We start from the raw sequence: 16,411 nt of genomic DNA, 5'->3' as shown, positions 1-16,411 counted from the left end.
GTTGGCATAACGCAATGTGTACTGCACACATTAACAGGTGACAACAAAAACGCGCTGCACCGTCGTTCGCTGCCACCTTGTCGCGACCGCCTTCAAGAGTGCGGCGCGGGCGCCAAGAAACCTTGCCACACTATCTATCTCATGAAACGCGCGCATATGGTACTGCCTGCACGCTTTTATTAATGGACGACACTGACGACACGAAACTCGCTTCGCATCAGTCCGCTGTTGCCTTCTTAAGCAAAACCGCAAGAGCACAGCGGAGACGCGTCGCATGCAGGAAGCTGGTTGTCAATGCGTTGACAAAACAAGTTACTCGCTTCACCCAGGCACGGTATGGGGAGTCGGTACGAACACCCCTACGGCAGACGCACGCGTAGGTGACCACACGCAGCAGCGTCGACACGAAAACCGCAGCGACTGGAGGAACACCCTATGCACAACAAAGAACCCGAGAGACAACCCCGCTACGCATGCCACTTGATAGTTTTTGCTAAGCGGAAGTAGCGCCAGAACACACAGCCTAGCAAGCAGGGGCGTAGGCAGAATTTTTTTTTGGGGGGGGGGGGGGGGGGGGGCACCTCCTTGACCTGTAGTGGGGGCCGGGCAGGCAGATGTGGTCGATTTTCTGCTCTGTGCCCCCCCCCCCCCCCCCCCAATTCCGGGGAGGGGGGGGGGGGCACGGACACTCGCTGCAAAGTACACTTGCCGGCAAGTGCGTTCGCCAAACTCACTTCGCTGCGACGGAGTGTGTAGCCTCGGTAGCAGCGAATTGCAAATGAATACGCTAATGCAAAACGCGGCGATCATGGTACAGTCGACGACCGATAATTCGGACTCCACGGGGAAAGTAAATAAGCCCGAATTACCGAATGTCCGAAATAGTGAACGCGTCAGAAAAAAAATCATTTTATTCACACTTCAGTGTCCCTGGGGGTGAAAAAAGTTGTCAATGCGTTGCTGCACGCACTTGCGTTTTCGCACAACCAAGTCCGCCCCTATCTCCGCCAGTGTGGCGTGATCGCTGTACGAGGACGAAAGAACAGTGAAGGCTCGAGATAGCTCCGCATGCGACGGCTCCGGAGCACGCGGCGGCGCGTCATCGTCATCGGTGTCAGAGTCGCTGTTTGACGACTGCACAACCTGGTCAATTATTTCGTCGTCGTTTAGTTCGGCACACGACGACACCGCACTGTCGACGTTTGCGAAGTCTTCAAAGTTGACAGTGTCAGGAATCGGCATACCACAGCTTCGCAAGTCGTCAATAATGTCCGCATCGAAGCTCGTTGCGCTGGGCAGCAGGTCTGGCTCTTCAATTGCAGTGTCGGATTCATCACGGAACGTGAATCCAGCATGCCGGAAGCTGTTGCTGATCGTGTCTGCCGACACGGCCTTCCAGGCGTCAGCAATCATGCTCACGGCGGACATCAAGTCTACTTTGTATTTCATCTGACTTTCTAAGCACAGCAACACGCGCTGCAGCAGACGGGAATGATAGTGCACTTTCAAATTCTTGATAATCCCTTGATCCATAGGCTGCAGAACGCTGGTCGTATTCGGCGGCAGGTACTCGAGTTCGATTGCTTTCAAAGAGCTGATCGGCGCATGGGCAGTGCAGTTGTTGACAAACAAGAGGACCTTGCACTTCTGCAGCTCAAACTTTCGGTCTAATTTGCGGACGTACTCTTCAAACAGCTTTTGCGTGACCCACGCCTTGGTGTTTGCTTCGTACCATACAGGCAAATTTTTTTTTCCCCTTGAAACATCGAGGGTTTTTAGATTTCCCTATGACCAAAAGCGGGAGCTTTTCCGAGCCGGAAGCGTTGCTGCCGACAACAACAGTGATCCGCTCCTTGCTCAGTTTCCCTCCGTGGCATGGTTCTCCAGAACGGGCAAGCGTCTTCTCCGGCAGTAGCTTATAAAGAAGCCCGGTTTCGTCTAGGTTGAAGGTATCGTCCGCTGAATAGCGCCGAAGCAGCTCCACCAACTTCTCACCGCGGTAGTTCGCTACCAGTGCGTTATCCACGGCACCACTTTCACCACGCATTTTTTTGAAAGCGAGATCGTACTGCTTCTTAAAGTTTCGAAGCCAGCCATCGCTGAACTTGAATCCATCGATGCCAAGTCGAAGAGCCAAGGTTTCAGCCTTTTGCTTTAATAGGTGGCCGGAAACGGGAACACGTTGAGCGACGGTAGCGTTAAGCCAGATGCTCTACGCTTCTTCCAACTGCGGATGACAACCTTCGCGCACCCCCTTCTGTTCATTTCCGCGCGATTTCTCCGGTGCGCCCAAAATTTTGTCCTTATTTTTCATGTAATCTGACATGGTTTGCTTCGAGACGTTAAATTCTCGGGCGACTTCGACTTGCGGGCGACCACCTTGCACTTGTTAAATGATGGCTGCCTTCTTCGCCATTGTTAGCGTCGTGTATTTGCCGCGCTTCGACGTCGTCGGCCCGGCCTTCGCCGTCGGCTGTGAGGGCACCGTTGGTGCCATTTCACGGAGATACTAGTATCTTGAGACAGTGGAGCAAGCAGAGCGCGGCGAAGTCTCAAAATCAAAAATGAACGAGCAGAACGTGGCAGAACGCTGTACCGCACGCTGACACGAATGACGAAATGACTCGCAAAGCGAACGTACCGGAACCGGAACAGGCTGGTCGCGATGATGATGCGAGCCCACAGTTGTGCAGTGCCTCTGAGATCAACATTTTTAATTTTAAAACCTCCGAGGCATGAAATCGCGATCGACATATAGCCTCATAGATTAATAGTTTTGGTTTTGATTATGTAGTTTTGGATCTCTGAGGCCATACTTTGTATTGTCTGGGTATCAGAGAAGATAATGGCGGTCGATTCAGCGTGCGCGACACTCTCGGACAGGGTCCGGATTATCGAATGTAGAGCTGGCGGCTGTCCGAAATAACGGTCGTCTTTACACGTTACTTCTATAGGGACACTGGCGGTGCCACGCGGCAGTCCGGATTACCGAGCATGTCCGGATTACCGAGCATGTCCGAATTATCGGTGTCCGATTTATCGGTCGGCGACTGTATTTTTAAACATAAGTTCTCGTTATTAGGAATACTGCCATGTATTCAAACAAATCATACTACAACAAAAAACCTCGCTACTCTCGCCCTCGGGCAGTTTGCGGTCACGTCCGCTAGGGGGATGCGGGAGCACATGCCGTGCAATGGCCGCGTCCGTCGCGTTGTTTACTTCCTTGCACATGTGTAGGTCAGTCATTCTTTAGTCAGTTGCAACGGCGTGTGCCACGGGTGCCACTTCCACGAAGACAACGTGGTCCGACGCAGAGACACGGGTGCTCACACGCCTTTGGGAGGAGCAAATGAGAGCTGCCAAAACACGCTCTAAACGCCCGTCACCACTATTCTTCCCTTCTGCACCGGAGTCCGCCATTTTTGTGTTCAATTCGTCTTTGATATGACACTGTCTTGTCTCGGCTCGCGATGACCAGTGATGTTATGCGGTTGCAATATTTACTTCATTTGCGCGCAAAGTTCATTGTAAATTATGTTCATGCCTATATACGCTATTAAAGAGCGAGCATTGCCAAAAATAACAAATATATGTCGTGCTACTAAACCACCAATTGCCACTGCCATCATTTGCAAAGCACACTTCTCTTTCTCGTGTAGCAGCGCGCCGCCAAAGTGACACTCTGTGAGCGTAAGTGCACTCGCTCAAAATGACACTAAATTTGCCAGTGTGACCGGGGTATAACTTTCACCGACACCGATGAAGCGAAAATCCAATGACCGCTGTGTCCACTGCATAAATAAATTGAAGTTTTATTCATTAACAATTGCAGCCATGTTGTATGAACTTGCCTGAAACTGAGACAGCAATGAGTGGCGACAGGGGGATATATATACCGGGTGTCCCAGCTATCTTTAGCCAAGGGTTAAAAAATAAAATATTAGAGGCAGGCGAATGAAGTCAGTTGCAAATTGCTGACAGTCACCTTGCGCACTACAGACAATTTTTTGTTTGGTAATTAACTAATTTGTTAATTAGGATTATTTAATTAAATTGCTAAATATTGACTGTAGGCAAGAAATGCGCCTTGCAACGTTCGAGAGCGTCTTCAGAAACCCCAATTGTATTATTTGCGATAAAGAAAGTCTCACGTATAACATTTTTTCCAAGCTGTAAAGAAAGCCCGCAAAATACAAAAAGAACCACGTGACTAGCGCGTTCACGCGCCACGAGAATGCTGCCCTCAGCCATGGTTCGAGAGAACGAAATCAGCTGCGGCCGCGACTCGCCGGCTCCGTTGCAGTGGTAGGCCGATAAGTCGACGGTGGTTTTTTTGGCCCGTGTCAGCCAGTTGGCGCGCGTGACGGTGCAAGTTGTAGCGAGCGCGGGCTAAGAAACCACCGCCAACTTATCGGCCTATACCGCTGCAAGGGCGCTGCCGAGTCGCATCCGCAGCTGGTTTCGTTTGCTCAAACCATGGCTAATGGCAGCATTCTAGCGGCGGGCGAATGCGCTAGTCACGTGGTTCTTTTTGTATTTCGCGGGCTTTCTTTGCAGCTTGGAAAAAATGGTATACGTGAAACTTTCTTTATCGCAAATAATGGAATTGGGGTTTCTGAAGACACTCTCGAACGTTGCAAGCCGCATTTCTTTCCTACAGTCAATATTTAGCAATTTAATTAAATAATCCTAATTAACAAATTAGTTAAGTACCAAACAAAAAATTGTCTGTAGTGCGCAAGGTGAATGTCAGCAGTTTGCAACTGGTTTCATTCGCCTGCCTCTAATATTGTATTTTTTAACCCTTGGCTAAAGATAGCTGGGACACCCGGTATATAAACTTTACACACTCCTCAAACTATGTTCTCAAGTGCAGTCTCAAACGGTGATAGTCAGGGAGTGCAATGCTAGTATGCGGGTAGAAATCAAAGTGCCTTTCACTTCGCTTTTGAATGTCTACCTCAATGACCTCGCATTAAATCAAAATAAGTGTCCACTGTCCATGAGTATCTAATGGTCAAGATAATATGAATAAAAAGAAAGATAAGAATCATACTACGATATCATGAAGCCTTTTAATGTGCAGCTTTTTTTTTTGTGGAGTACCCTCGCATTTTTGTAAGTCGGAAGCAAAATGTGCCTAACGTCTAAAGTACCTAACGTAAAGTTCGTCTAAATGTACCTAACGGCTAAAGTCAAAAACAAAATGTGCCCACATGAAATACATGGTTTCATATAAAACGCATGGTGTTGGGGTGGGTCAACCTAAACTAATGCACTCGAACCCACGACTTACCCAAGGGTGTCCGAACTCGAACCCTTGACATTTGAAGCATCAAATCGATATGTATAGAATTGACTATCTGAAGTATTAATAAGGGGTTATACGAGTCCTATTACAATCAACACAGGACTGAAGAAGATGAAAGGTGCTAACAATATACAGGGTGTCCCAGCTATCTTTAGCCAAGGGTTAAAAATACAATATTAGAGGCAGGCAAGTGAAATCAGTTGCAGATTGCTGACAGCCACCTTGCGAACTACAGAAAATATTTTGTTTTGTAATTAACTAATTTGTTAATTAGGACGATTTAACTAAATTGCTAAATATTGCCTTTAGGCAAGAAATGCTGCTTGCAAAGTTAGAGAGCGTCTTCAGAAACCCCAATTGCATTATTTGCGATAAAGAAAGTCTCACGTATACCATTTTTTTCCAAGCTGTAAAGAAAGCCCGCGAAATACAAAAAGAACCACGTGACTAGTGCCCGCGCGCGCCGCGAGAATGCTGCCCTGAGCCGTGGTTTGAGCGAACTAAATCAGCTGCGACCGCGACTCGCCGGCTCCGTTGCAGCGGTAGGCAGATAAGTGGGCGGTGGTTTCTTGGCCTGCGCTCGCTACAACTTGCACCGTCACGCGCGCCAACTGGCTGGCAACGGGCCAAGAAACCACCGCCCACTTATCTGCCTACCGCTGCAACGGAGCCGGCGAGTCGCGGCCGCAGCTGATTTCGTTCGCTCAAACCACGGCTCAGGGCAGCATTCTCGCGGCACGCGCGGGCACTAGTCACGTGGTTCTTTTTGTATTTCGCGGGCTTTCTTTACAGCTTGGAAAAAAATGGTATACGTGAGACTTTCTTTATCGCAAATAATGCAATTGGGGTTTCTGAAGACGCTCTCTAACTTTGCAAGCAGCATTTCTTGCCTAAAGGCAATATTTAGCAATTTAGTTAAATTGTCCTAATTAACAAATTAGTTAATTACAAAACAAAAAATTGTCTGTAGTGCGCAAGGTGGCTGTCAGCAATTTGCGACTGATTTCACTCGCCTGCCTCCAATATTGTATTTTTTAACCTTTGGCTAAAGATAGCTGGGACACCCGGTATATGGGCACTATGTGGTTGGATAAAGTTCAGTAAGGCTGATAAGATCCAATATCGGCTGCTATGAGTCTGATCAGATTTGGAAGGAGTCGTCTGGGCACATGTGTGGTTGAATCAAGTTAGGTAAGGTTTTTCGTAGCATGTTGCCAAGACAAGAAAAACAGCAGAAAAGCTTCGTACTGTCTTTGTTACAGATATGGTACGAATTTAAATACTGACTAGAAAGAAAAGAATGCTGGTTTGGCATTAAAGCCACCAGCATTTAGCTCTCCTTACCCAATGTCCTCTTTGGGTCCGTAAGGTATTTTGATTAAATGAATGAATGAATGAAATGAAATAACAGGAATACAGCAGAATGCTTCTTGAAAAGCAGAAAAAAGACAGAAATCAAAATAACAACAAAAAGATACCAGTTCCCATTCTCTGCATGGCAGAGAATGGCAACTGGTAGCCGGTGGACAATTGTGGCAGTATGAAATCAAAGGCCTTTTTCATTATCTTGTAAGCAATCTTGAGACAAAAAAGGCTGTTGCCTTGCGATAACACTAGAATCTTGCAAGCTATCACCATAAACGAGAAATAGGGTCTTCCCAGTTGCTTTGGGATACCACAGAACGGAAGAAAGCTATGCTTGTCTGGTTGGAGAAAGTGACTAATTAAGACATTTTTACCACATATAAAAGTGTTACAGTGAGTACCCCCATTGCTTGTTCCTGCAACAAATTTTGGATTTGTGTAGCTAACTGATCTATCAAAGCTCCTCACAATTACCTGCAGCACCACTGCCTTTCTATAGAGTCATGTGTGTGCTCAGTGATAAAACTGACTCAACAGACTTCTTGGTGACTCAGCGACCGACGCACAGTATGTTCCTGAATTCTTTGGACAAAATGCCCATGTGATGTCACAAAACATAAAATGTGGTGGACGTTCTGTACCATTTAAAAAAAAAAATACACGGAGCCAGCTCGACAGCAGATTCCCCTTTACGAGACGCACCTTTACAACTGCTTATCTCAGGACTTCACTTTAAAGGCGTGCTAGCAAATAGTTCAAGCAGCAATCATTTTTTTAAGAAACAAGAATAGAAAAACAACCACGAATTTTTTCAGTATTAAAAAAAAAAAGGGGGTGACGGTTCCAGAGGTGTTCCTAAGATGGCTGAATGATACGGCACCTAAAGGGGTATTCACACGAGGGAAAAATCAGAGGGGGAGACGGGGGATTGCGGATCACGTGACCACGACGTCACGGATTAGTGAGTAGGCGCAACCCCCCCCCCCTCCCCCGTGCCTTATAGCGGAATTTCGGGCTCGTTTGGCCACATTGTTGCGCTTGCTCCTGCAGAGAGCGGCAGTGGGTGTCCAGTCCGCAGCTGGGGTCATCTGCAGCTCGTCGTCAGCAGCTGGTGAAACGGGCGGTACAAGCCACAAGAGTAGTCTGGTAACACTGGTCTCCCCCTCCTTTCGCCCCGCCATGTGAGTGGGGGACATTTGTGGCGAATTCTCCTCGCGAGCTGACGTCACTAGGCTCCACCTTTATCCCCTGAGGATTTGTCCCCTGTGTGAATACTGCTTAAAGGGACACTGAAGAGCAAAACGATTTTTCTCGTATTAGTGAAGTAGTCTTTCACGATATCAAAAACACCACGCTTGCTGCGAGAAAATGCGCAAAAAGAAAATGTGGGAGGCGACGCCACCTTGAAGTTTCCGCACCATTCGCCGCGACGTCACGTTCTGACGGCACCTACTAGGGACTACATAGTTCCTAATCGGTAAAAATTATGTACATCGTCCTCTGATGGGGCGATAGACTTAACATACGAAGTTTGCGGCAATTTTGTCGAGCCAATGGCGCCAAACTATGATAAATACATTTTGAAATCCGTGACGTCACGCGGGGAGATTTCGGCGTGAAATTTAAAAATGAGACTGAACTTGTTTTTCTCCTCTATTAATAAACCTATGATGGCGAAATTAACAACATTAAAGTTCTCAGAGAACAATTTATTCATTGTTTCTCTTTAGTGTCCCTTTAAATGGTTCATTACATTGACAACAGCTAGTTACTGTAGCAGTGTTGATTTCATACACACATAAATTTCCAGTGAATATCTCTGAAGAACAAAAAACATATGTTGGGGCTATCCAAATTCAGTGTTATACAATGCAACATGAGTCAACATTGCAAAAGAATTTTTACTATAATGCGCTACCCTCCTTCAACGAGCATATCACATAAACGCTTCTATACTGCATAGTATGACATCTTTAAATAAGTTGTAATTGAAGCTGAATTACAGGCTATATTATTCTACCACGCCCTCAGAAGTGGGGGAGGGGAATAAGTGCTATGTGTTGTTTTTCTGCAACAACTAAACACCACTCCATTCCCTTTCTTTTTCTTGCTTGGTGTGGAAAGAGTACTAATAATGAGAAATGCTGGGACAACTTACGTCTGCTTCAGACTCTTTAAGCTTCTGCATCTTCTCGCGGACTTTCATCTCAAAGACCTGCTCCATCTCCTTCTCCATGCGTTGCATCTTAGCTTCATGGTCTTTCTTCTCCTCTTCCATTTGGGCCAGTGGGTTCCTGGAGGGTGAGCACGGCCATGAAATGGCCAAATGAATAAAAAGAGAGACAGGAATTTCCAGTGTGCACATAAGTGATGTACGTCATGTGCTGCATCCAGAGTTATCTCCACCTAATTCTAATAGCCATGAAGAAAAGGGCTAATATAATTAATCCTATGGGTTATAACAGCACATACCAGATGGTTCTGTGATGACAGTTTACAATGCTTAAAAACGCAGCATACGAGAGGAAATGGTAATTGTTACTGTACAAGCTGCCCAGCAGTGGAACATTAGAAAGTGTTTCATAATGGTGAAAAAAGTTACTTTTTTTTTTACATCGGTTTACCAATTCTGAAATCAATCACTTTACGCACATACTATGACTCCAAAATTAAAGCTTGGATCAACCGAAGAATAATTAAGTTCTGGGATTTTACATGACAAACTAGAATCTCACCATGAGGCATGCCAACTTGGGGGAATCCAGTAATTTTAACCCCATACATGTTTAATGTGCACCTTTATTTAAGTATACACGAGCGTTTTTGTACTTCAACCTACTTCAAATGTGGCTGCCGCAGCTGGGATTGAACTCCTGACTTCGAGCTCAGCAGCGCAATGGCAAGCTGCAGCTGGTCAATGCTCAAGGCACATCCTACTGGCAGAAATCCCAAGCCTAGCACCAGCTCCGACTCATGCGACTAAACTTTCTGTTCCGATTCTACAACAAGTGCTCTGCATATTGCATGTTTGTTTTTACTTCCATATACAGTTAACGAAGTGACAATAATGGTTCAGTTCCACATACAGTTATGTGCCGAAGGAACTAGTATAACCAGTTGAAGACGTGAATTTCATGACCTATGCGACGGCATCGAAGGAGACCTGAAGTGACCAAACTAACCTCAAAAATGGGTTCTCTTTCTTAAGTCACAACAGAAGAAATAAAAGCAGCAGTAAACTGTGGTGAAAAGAAGAATGAAGAGCTGGTATTAACTGTTGCAAAGCTTCAAAAAGAGCGAGACGACCTGCTTGTGCAAGTGAAGCACCAAAAGATAAGGAGTGGAGAAGATGGACACTGGAGGTCAAGCGTGCACCACAGAATCACAATGAAAACGGCCACAAGCATGCTACGAGGATTGGTAGCACAAGAGAAGCATCACTTAATGACAGTAATACATATAGGCATGTCATCACATTGGAACAGTGAACATGATGCAGTCTGCTTGCAGGGGCAAGCGGGACCTTTTTCCTGAAGGAGCCCGCAAGAAAACAGCCTCAAGGACAGTTAGCTAAGGCCAGAGACACAGATATACATAAATGAGCACTTGTACCCTGCCACGAGATGTATGCTAGGTGCAATAAATGCAAGAAAAAAAAAAGGAAAAGGTTGGAAGCATGCATGGACAAGAAATGGAAAACATATTTCTGTGGATGTTGAACAGCAAAACCCTGTGGTGATTGTTGCTTTCCCGTTGTTTAAGCCTGCCTGACAACTTGATTTCTGTCTGCGATCATGGGTCTTCAATGGGTTCAAAGGTTCCGTTCATGGGTTCTGTTTTCGCCGAACTGCGCTTCGCCCAGTGCCCTGCTTCGCTCACGTGGTCGCGTCTCAGTAGTAGTTTCGGTATCGTGTACTGCCGCGTGTGTTTTGCGCACTCGTGAAAATCGCTGTGACAGAAAATTCAACAAAACGCCGCATCCTTGCGATGTTGCCGGATGCCTGAATGGTGCACGCCGCTGCGCAGTAAAGGCGGGCAACGTTGGGCACGGCAACAATGACGTGAGAAAGACCGCTTTCAGGCGGGTGGTTTGAAGTGCGCTAACGCGATGCGGACCACTAAAACGTGATTTTATTTTCAAAATAAGCACTTCCTTGGCACAAAAGTAGCACTACAAGGTTTCTGGACCGCTATTTCAACAATCAACGTCGACTTAATATTTGCCTTTAGTGTCCTTAAGACATATGTGCCCTTATTGAAAAGATTTTTTAGGCACATTTGAGGAAAGGATTTTGATGTGCTTATGGGTGACCACTTGAATGTCTATAATTTTGCAAACAATAAGCACAAAGGGAGCTACAGTTTGTTATAGCAAGATGTCCCATAATGTTGTAAACTAACAAGGAACAAGGGGAGAAAAAAAAAACCTTTTCCTTTAGGGTATGTTTATTATGAACTTACATCCATCTAGTAGTCGCTGATGCCATAATCAGTGATATAAGCGACTGCCTAGGAATATTTTTATGTCAGTTGCAAAAGGTCACAATACTAGTAAAACTAAGCCAATTAAGCATGTTCAGCCGTCACACCATCACAGCTGGAGTCTTTTCGTTTATTGTGTGACAAGAATGGAGCGATATGCAAATTAAGTACAAGTGATGCTACACATAACAGTTTCATCCGTATGTTAAAGCCCATTCACAAGGTGCATTTGCTTCTCAATACTTAAAAGGCACAAAAGCTGTAGCAAATGTGTGAGCTCACCAGCATAAAAAAGAACTATGCACAGTTCATTCAACAAAAATCCATACCAAATTAATGAGTTTAAGCTATACAGAAAGCAGTTACATCAATGATTCAACAGGATCTCACAGGCAGCTGTATTGCCCCAATATATATATATATATATATATATATATATATATATATATATATATACACAGGGTGTCCCAGCTATCTTTAGCCAAGGGTTAAAAAATACAATATTAGAGGCAGGCGAGTGAAATGACTTGCAAATTGCTGACAGCCACCTTGTGCACTACAGACAATTTTTTGTTTTGTAATTAACTAATTTGTTAATTAGCCCTTTATTGACGAGTGTTGCCCACAGGCAACATACCAGAAAATATTTTTTTGCCAGCGGAGTTTCGGTTTCGGGCGGCTCATTTTTTGCCCAAGCTCTGTCCACAACAATGTTACATGAACGTGGGGCGCCATCTCACGAAGCAAGTTTCATACTGACCCGTAGGTGCGATGCAATGAAGCCTGCTTTAGGATTCGTGCCTAGTGTTGCCCACAGGCAACAAAGCTAGATCTCGGCAGGCAAATGTAACAATTTTTTGTCCTTGCAATGTATGCTTTATAATGCTATAGTAAGTAGAAATATACCCGAAATAAACTTTTTTTTAAACTATTTTAATGTGTCGTCAATAAAGGGTTAGGACGATTTAACTAAATTGCTAAATATTGACTTTAGGCAAGAAATGCTGCTTGCAAAGTTCGAGAGCGTCTTCAGAAACCCCAACTGCATTATTTGCGATAAAGAAAGTCTCACGTATACCATTTTTTTCCAAGCTGCAAAGAAAGCCCGCGAAATACAAAAAGAACCACGTGACTAGCGCGCTCGCGCGCCGCGAGGATGCTGCCCTTAGCCGTGGTTTGAGCGAACGAAATCAGCTGCGGCCGCGACTCGACTCGGCGTCCCCGTTGCAGCGGTAGGCCGATAAGTTAAAGGTGGTTTCTTGGCCCGCGCTCGCTACAACTTGCACCGTCACGCGCGCAGCTGGCTGGCAACGGGCCAAGAAACCACCGCCCACTTATAGGCCTACCGCTGCAACGGAGCCGGCGAGTCCCGGCCGCAGGTGATTTCGTTCGCTCAAACCTCGGCTGAGGGCAGCATTCTCGCGGCGCGCGAGCGCGCTAGTCACGTGGTTCTTTTTGTATTTCGCGGGCTTTCTTTGCAGCTTGGAAAAAATGGTATACTTGAGACTTTCTTTATCGCAAATAATGCAGTTGGGGTTTTTGAGGACGCTCTCGAACTTTGCAAGCAGGATTTCTTGCCTAAAGTCAATATTTAGCAAATTAGTTAAATCGTCCTAATTAACAAATTAGTTAATTACAAAACAAGAAATTGTCTGTAGCGCGCAAGGTGGCTGTCAGCAATTTGCAACTGATTTCACTCGCCTGCCTCTAATATTGTATTTTTTAACCCTTGGCTAAAGATAGCTGGGACACCCGGTATATATATATATATATATATATATATATATATATATATATATATATATATATATAAATAAATAAATATATATATCATGGTGTCAAGGTTATTCGTGCTCATGCCTTTGATATGGAAGAAAGTGGGGGAGGAATGGTGCTTGTGGACACTGGCTAAGGCTATGGAAGAAAGCTTCTGCAGTAGTGAAAGTACTTCCATCCACTTCCATCCTACATGCCTACTTCCACCACTGCACAGCTTTTGGTGCCTATGCAGTTACTACTGGCGTCTATTATGTTGCTATACATCTTGGTAGTGAAAAACTACAGCTTAGTGCTGAATCCCCTACTTTTAACGCTTGGAAACGGTTGTCATAGAAACACATCACCTGTGACTGAAGCGAAGATAATCTGACAAGATCGAACTATGGACTTGAGCAGTGTAAACAAAATGAAAATAAATTGCTTGCTGCTATTTTCAGGAGTGAAAAGTCTCTGACAAAGAATATTAAAAATTTTAAAGGGTTTTGAAATTAAGGACATCAAGGGCTGCAACATGTAGCGGTACGCACGCAATGTAGCAGCACGATTGCAAAGCTAAATTCATGTTAGTATGAAACGTTTACTACAGTGTGAAAAGACTATATTATCTTGCAACCAGGCTCATGTTAGGTTGAAGAGAGCAGCTGCGCATTTCCTTCCTCTTTTCACTGCTGTTCACATCTAATGGCAGAACTGTAATCTGCATGCTTTAAATCTAGAAGTTGCTTTTCTGGCCTTCTAGACAAGCAGTAAGCCGTCATAGTGAATTTTGGACCGCATGTCAGGTGAACCACAAGCCCCTACAACGTGAAATGCATGAACCCTTACAAAAACAGATTTAGACAGTCTATAGACTGTCTAAACAAATTGTGAGACAGTCTATAGACTGTCTGAATCTATTTTTGTAAGGGAAGTGTCCTTTATAATGTTAAAGGGCCCCTAAACCACCCAGCGGTCGAAATTTAGTTGAGGTGAGGATGTTGTGCTCGAGTTTACAACGAACACGTAGCCGTGAGAATTTTTCGAAACGGTGCCATAATAGCGGAGTTACACGCGTTTGATGATCAAAACGCGACGATTGCTTCTTTCTCTCTTTCCTACGTTACCCTCTTCCAAAACCGCTTTGCCCTCCTCGCTGAATGCCCCTCCTCATCTCGCGTGGCATACGTCACCGCTGACGCGCTGTTCGAGACAGCGTCTACTTCCGGTTGCCGCGACTCCGGCGACTCAGACGCTCCAGCTCGCCGTCAACTATGTGTGGTATCTGGGTGCACTGTTCGTTGACTAACCGCTGTTGCTGCCGTGCCGGCCCGTGCCCCTACGAATCGTGCCGGTATGGACCCTGTGTTGCGTGCACGCCTTCAAAGGATCGCCAACGTGATGGGACCCATACGGGGACACGCCGTGCCAGACCACCTCGGCTCGAGATGAGTTCACGGAGCTCATCAAACCGCAAGGCGTGGATGTGTAATTACGCTAGCGACTTGGCGGTTGCGTTTTAGTCTGTCCGGCATTAAAGAAAGCGTCGCGTAAAACCAAATAAAATGTCCCCAAGCTGGCGCCAGGTCAAGTGGCGCCAGCTATGGAGGATTAGAAACAATTAACAAACGCGTAATCTATGTCCTCCGAGCATTCGGAAGCGCCCTTCTCGACTCGCTAAGCCTACAGCATCGATTATTTGAGTATGGCTCTCCAAAACGGGGCTGAATCGGTACGAATACTTTGCTGTCGAAGCTTAAGGACATGAATCTAAAGCAAATGGAAGCATCAGTTCGGAGCTTACACGCTACAGAGCACACGGCGGCCACTTGATAGACTCGAGGTGGACGACAACCGCTTTTGGCACTGCGGCCTTTCGGAGGCTTGCCGGCGTAGCTTGCCGTGCAAGTTGACTGCTGTCGCGCGTGCGGCGACGGCCGACGTTCTGCGGCACCGCGCCGTTGCGGCAGGCTTGCCGCTAGCGTGAGCGGGCCCTTACGGGCCGCAGATGTCGATTCGCAAACGGCAACACGACCAAGAACAGCAAGGTGCGCACGAACAGCTGTTTGCAGAGTAACCGGAAGTCGCCGGTTGTTGTTCGGCCAATCGCAAGCATCGAAACTGATAACGTCATAGTTTCACTGGTGATGTCACATATGTCAGTGGCGGGAATGGCGGGGACCGGAAAGGAGAAGCTATTGTTTTTTCGAAATTGTGGCGCGCCCGCGACCTGTAGCGCTGCGGCGTGTGGCATCGTTGATCGTGACGGCATTCTGCACGCGATGCGCTTGTTTACTTGAAATGTTTGGAAAAATGTCGGAGGGGGTTTAGGGGCCCTTTAAACATTATTTCAAACTTCAGGCTGCAATCTTTATCTGTAGCTGAACGACTCCAGATGAGAAGAAACACTCATTCCAGTGCTTAGCATTTGCTGAAGCTCCCATCAAAAAGTTTTTTCTTTTTTGCTAATACATATAAATAAAACAGCAGTGTAACCCCAAAATATATGTGCCACTGCCCCAGCTGCCAAGATAAAGGGTGGCCAAAAGAAATGCTGTAATGTACTTTGAATTTTATTTTCTTATTATGGTTCACACCTTTTAGCAGAGACATTAATCAAATTGTGTTAACTGCTCTTTTTTAATATCGAACTAGCATTTTTGCTGTTCTTGGTGCCCCAGCTTACTTAATGAAAAATTATCTCTGGAGAGTTGCAACACAAGGTTATTGTCCATCGCAAGCAGGGTACGACGATTCCAGAGATCACAAAGATGCTCAGATTGCAGCGCATTCAAGTTCACCGCGTTGTCAAACGGTTTACAGAGACAGGTGGCATCAACGACCGGCAGAGAAGAGGGAATCCATCAAATCACTCAAATGTGCTCTGGAGAAGGCATGGGACAAAATCCCTCCAGCATAAACCACAGCTATGTTAAAAAATTTTTTTAAAGAGCCTGTATCAAAGCGCAAGGTGGACATTACATGTGGAGCGTGACGCGCCTCGAAGTTGACGTGCACAATTGTGCCCACGGTGACTGAAGTGGCTGAAGAGCCTGTATCAAAGCGCAAGGCGGACATTCTGGAACCAAAATTTGAGTTCTTGTACAGAATTGCCCTTCGAATAAAATAAAGTGCGCCTCATTTTGTTCATTCGTTGAGCTATGGCTGCCTTTTTTGATTAAAGTATTGCCAGGTCACCTTGTAAAGAGCTATACAGGTCCTACATAAAAATGAACACATTCCTTGCCAGTCAAAGAAAACTATAGCACACTTATGCATGTGATATGTATACTCTCCTTTTCATAGAGGGACACTTTGGACGAGGAATTTCAATTTGGAATTACGGCACTGCTAGTTGCATGACCTCAAAGCGAATCTTGGTAACGAGGATTTCAAGTATGTGCGTTTCATAAAAACATCCAGTTTTTAGAAATCCAAAACCTGTTCAATTTTCTTCTAGGATGAAAACAAAAATGGTGGCTTAGTGCTGAGCTG

General features: G+C 45.7%; 1 protein-coding gene across 5 annotated transcripts in view; it reads right to left on the bottom strand.

Moving 5' to 3' along the window:
- LOC119373880 (septin-7) overlaps positions 1-16,411 on the bottom strand; it is an 86,916-nt gene that overhangs the window by 27,897 nt on the left and 42,608 nt on the right. For all 5 annotated transcript variants that reach the window (XR_007417864.1, XM_037643971.2, XM_037643947.2 and 2 more), the window contains exon 10: positions 8,838-8,973. Coding sequence is in view for 4 of the 5 variants with exons in the window: in XM_037643971.2 (XP_037499899.1) it covers positions 8,838-8,973 (136 nt within the window). In the remaining variant the exon portion in view is untranslated. The remainder of the gene's footprint in view (positions 1-8,837; positions 8,974-16,411) is intronic.

This window comes from Rhipicephalus sanguineus, chromosome 1 (assembly GCF_013339695.2).
Source record: "Rhipicephalus sanguineus isolate Rsan-2018 chromosome 1, BIME_Rsan_1.4, whole genome shotgun sequence".
NCBI classification, from domain to species: domain Eukaryota; kingdom Metazoa; phylum Arthropoda; class Arachnida; order Ixodida; family Ixodidae; genus Rhipicephalus; species Rhipicephalus sanguineus.
The sequence above is the reverse complement of the archived record's forward strand: the minus strand, read 5'-3'. Positions and strand labels throughout refer to the sequence as shown.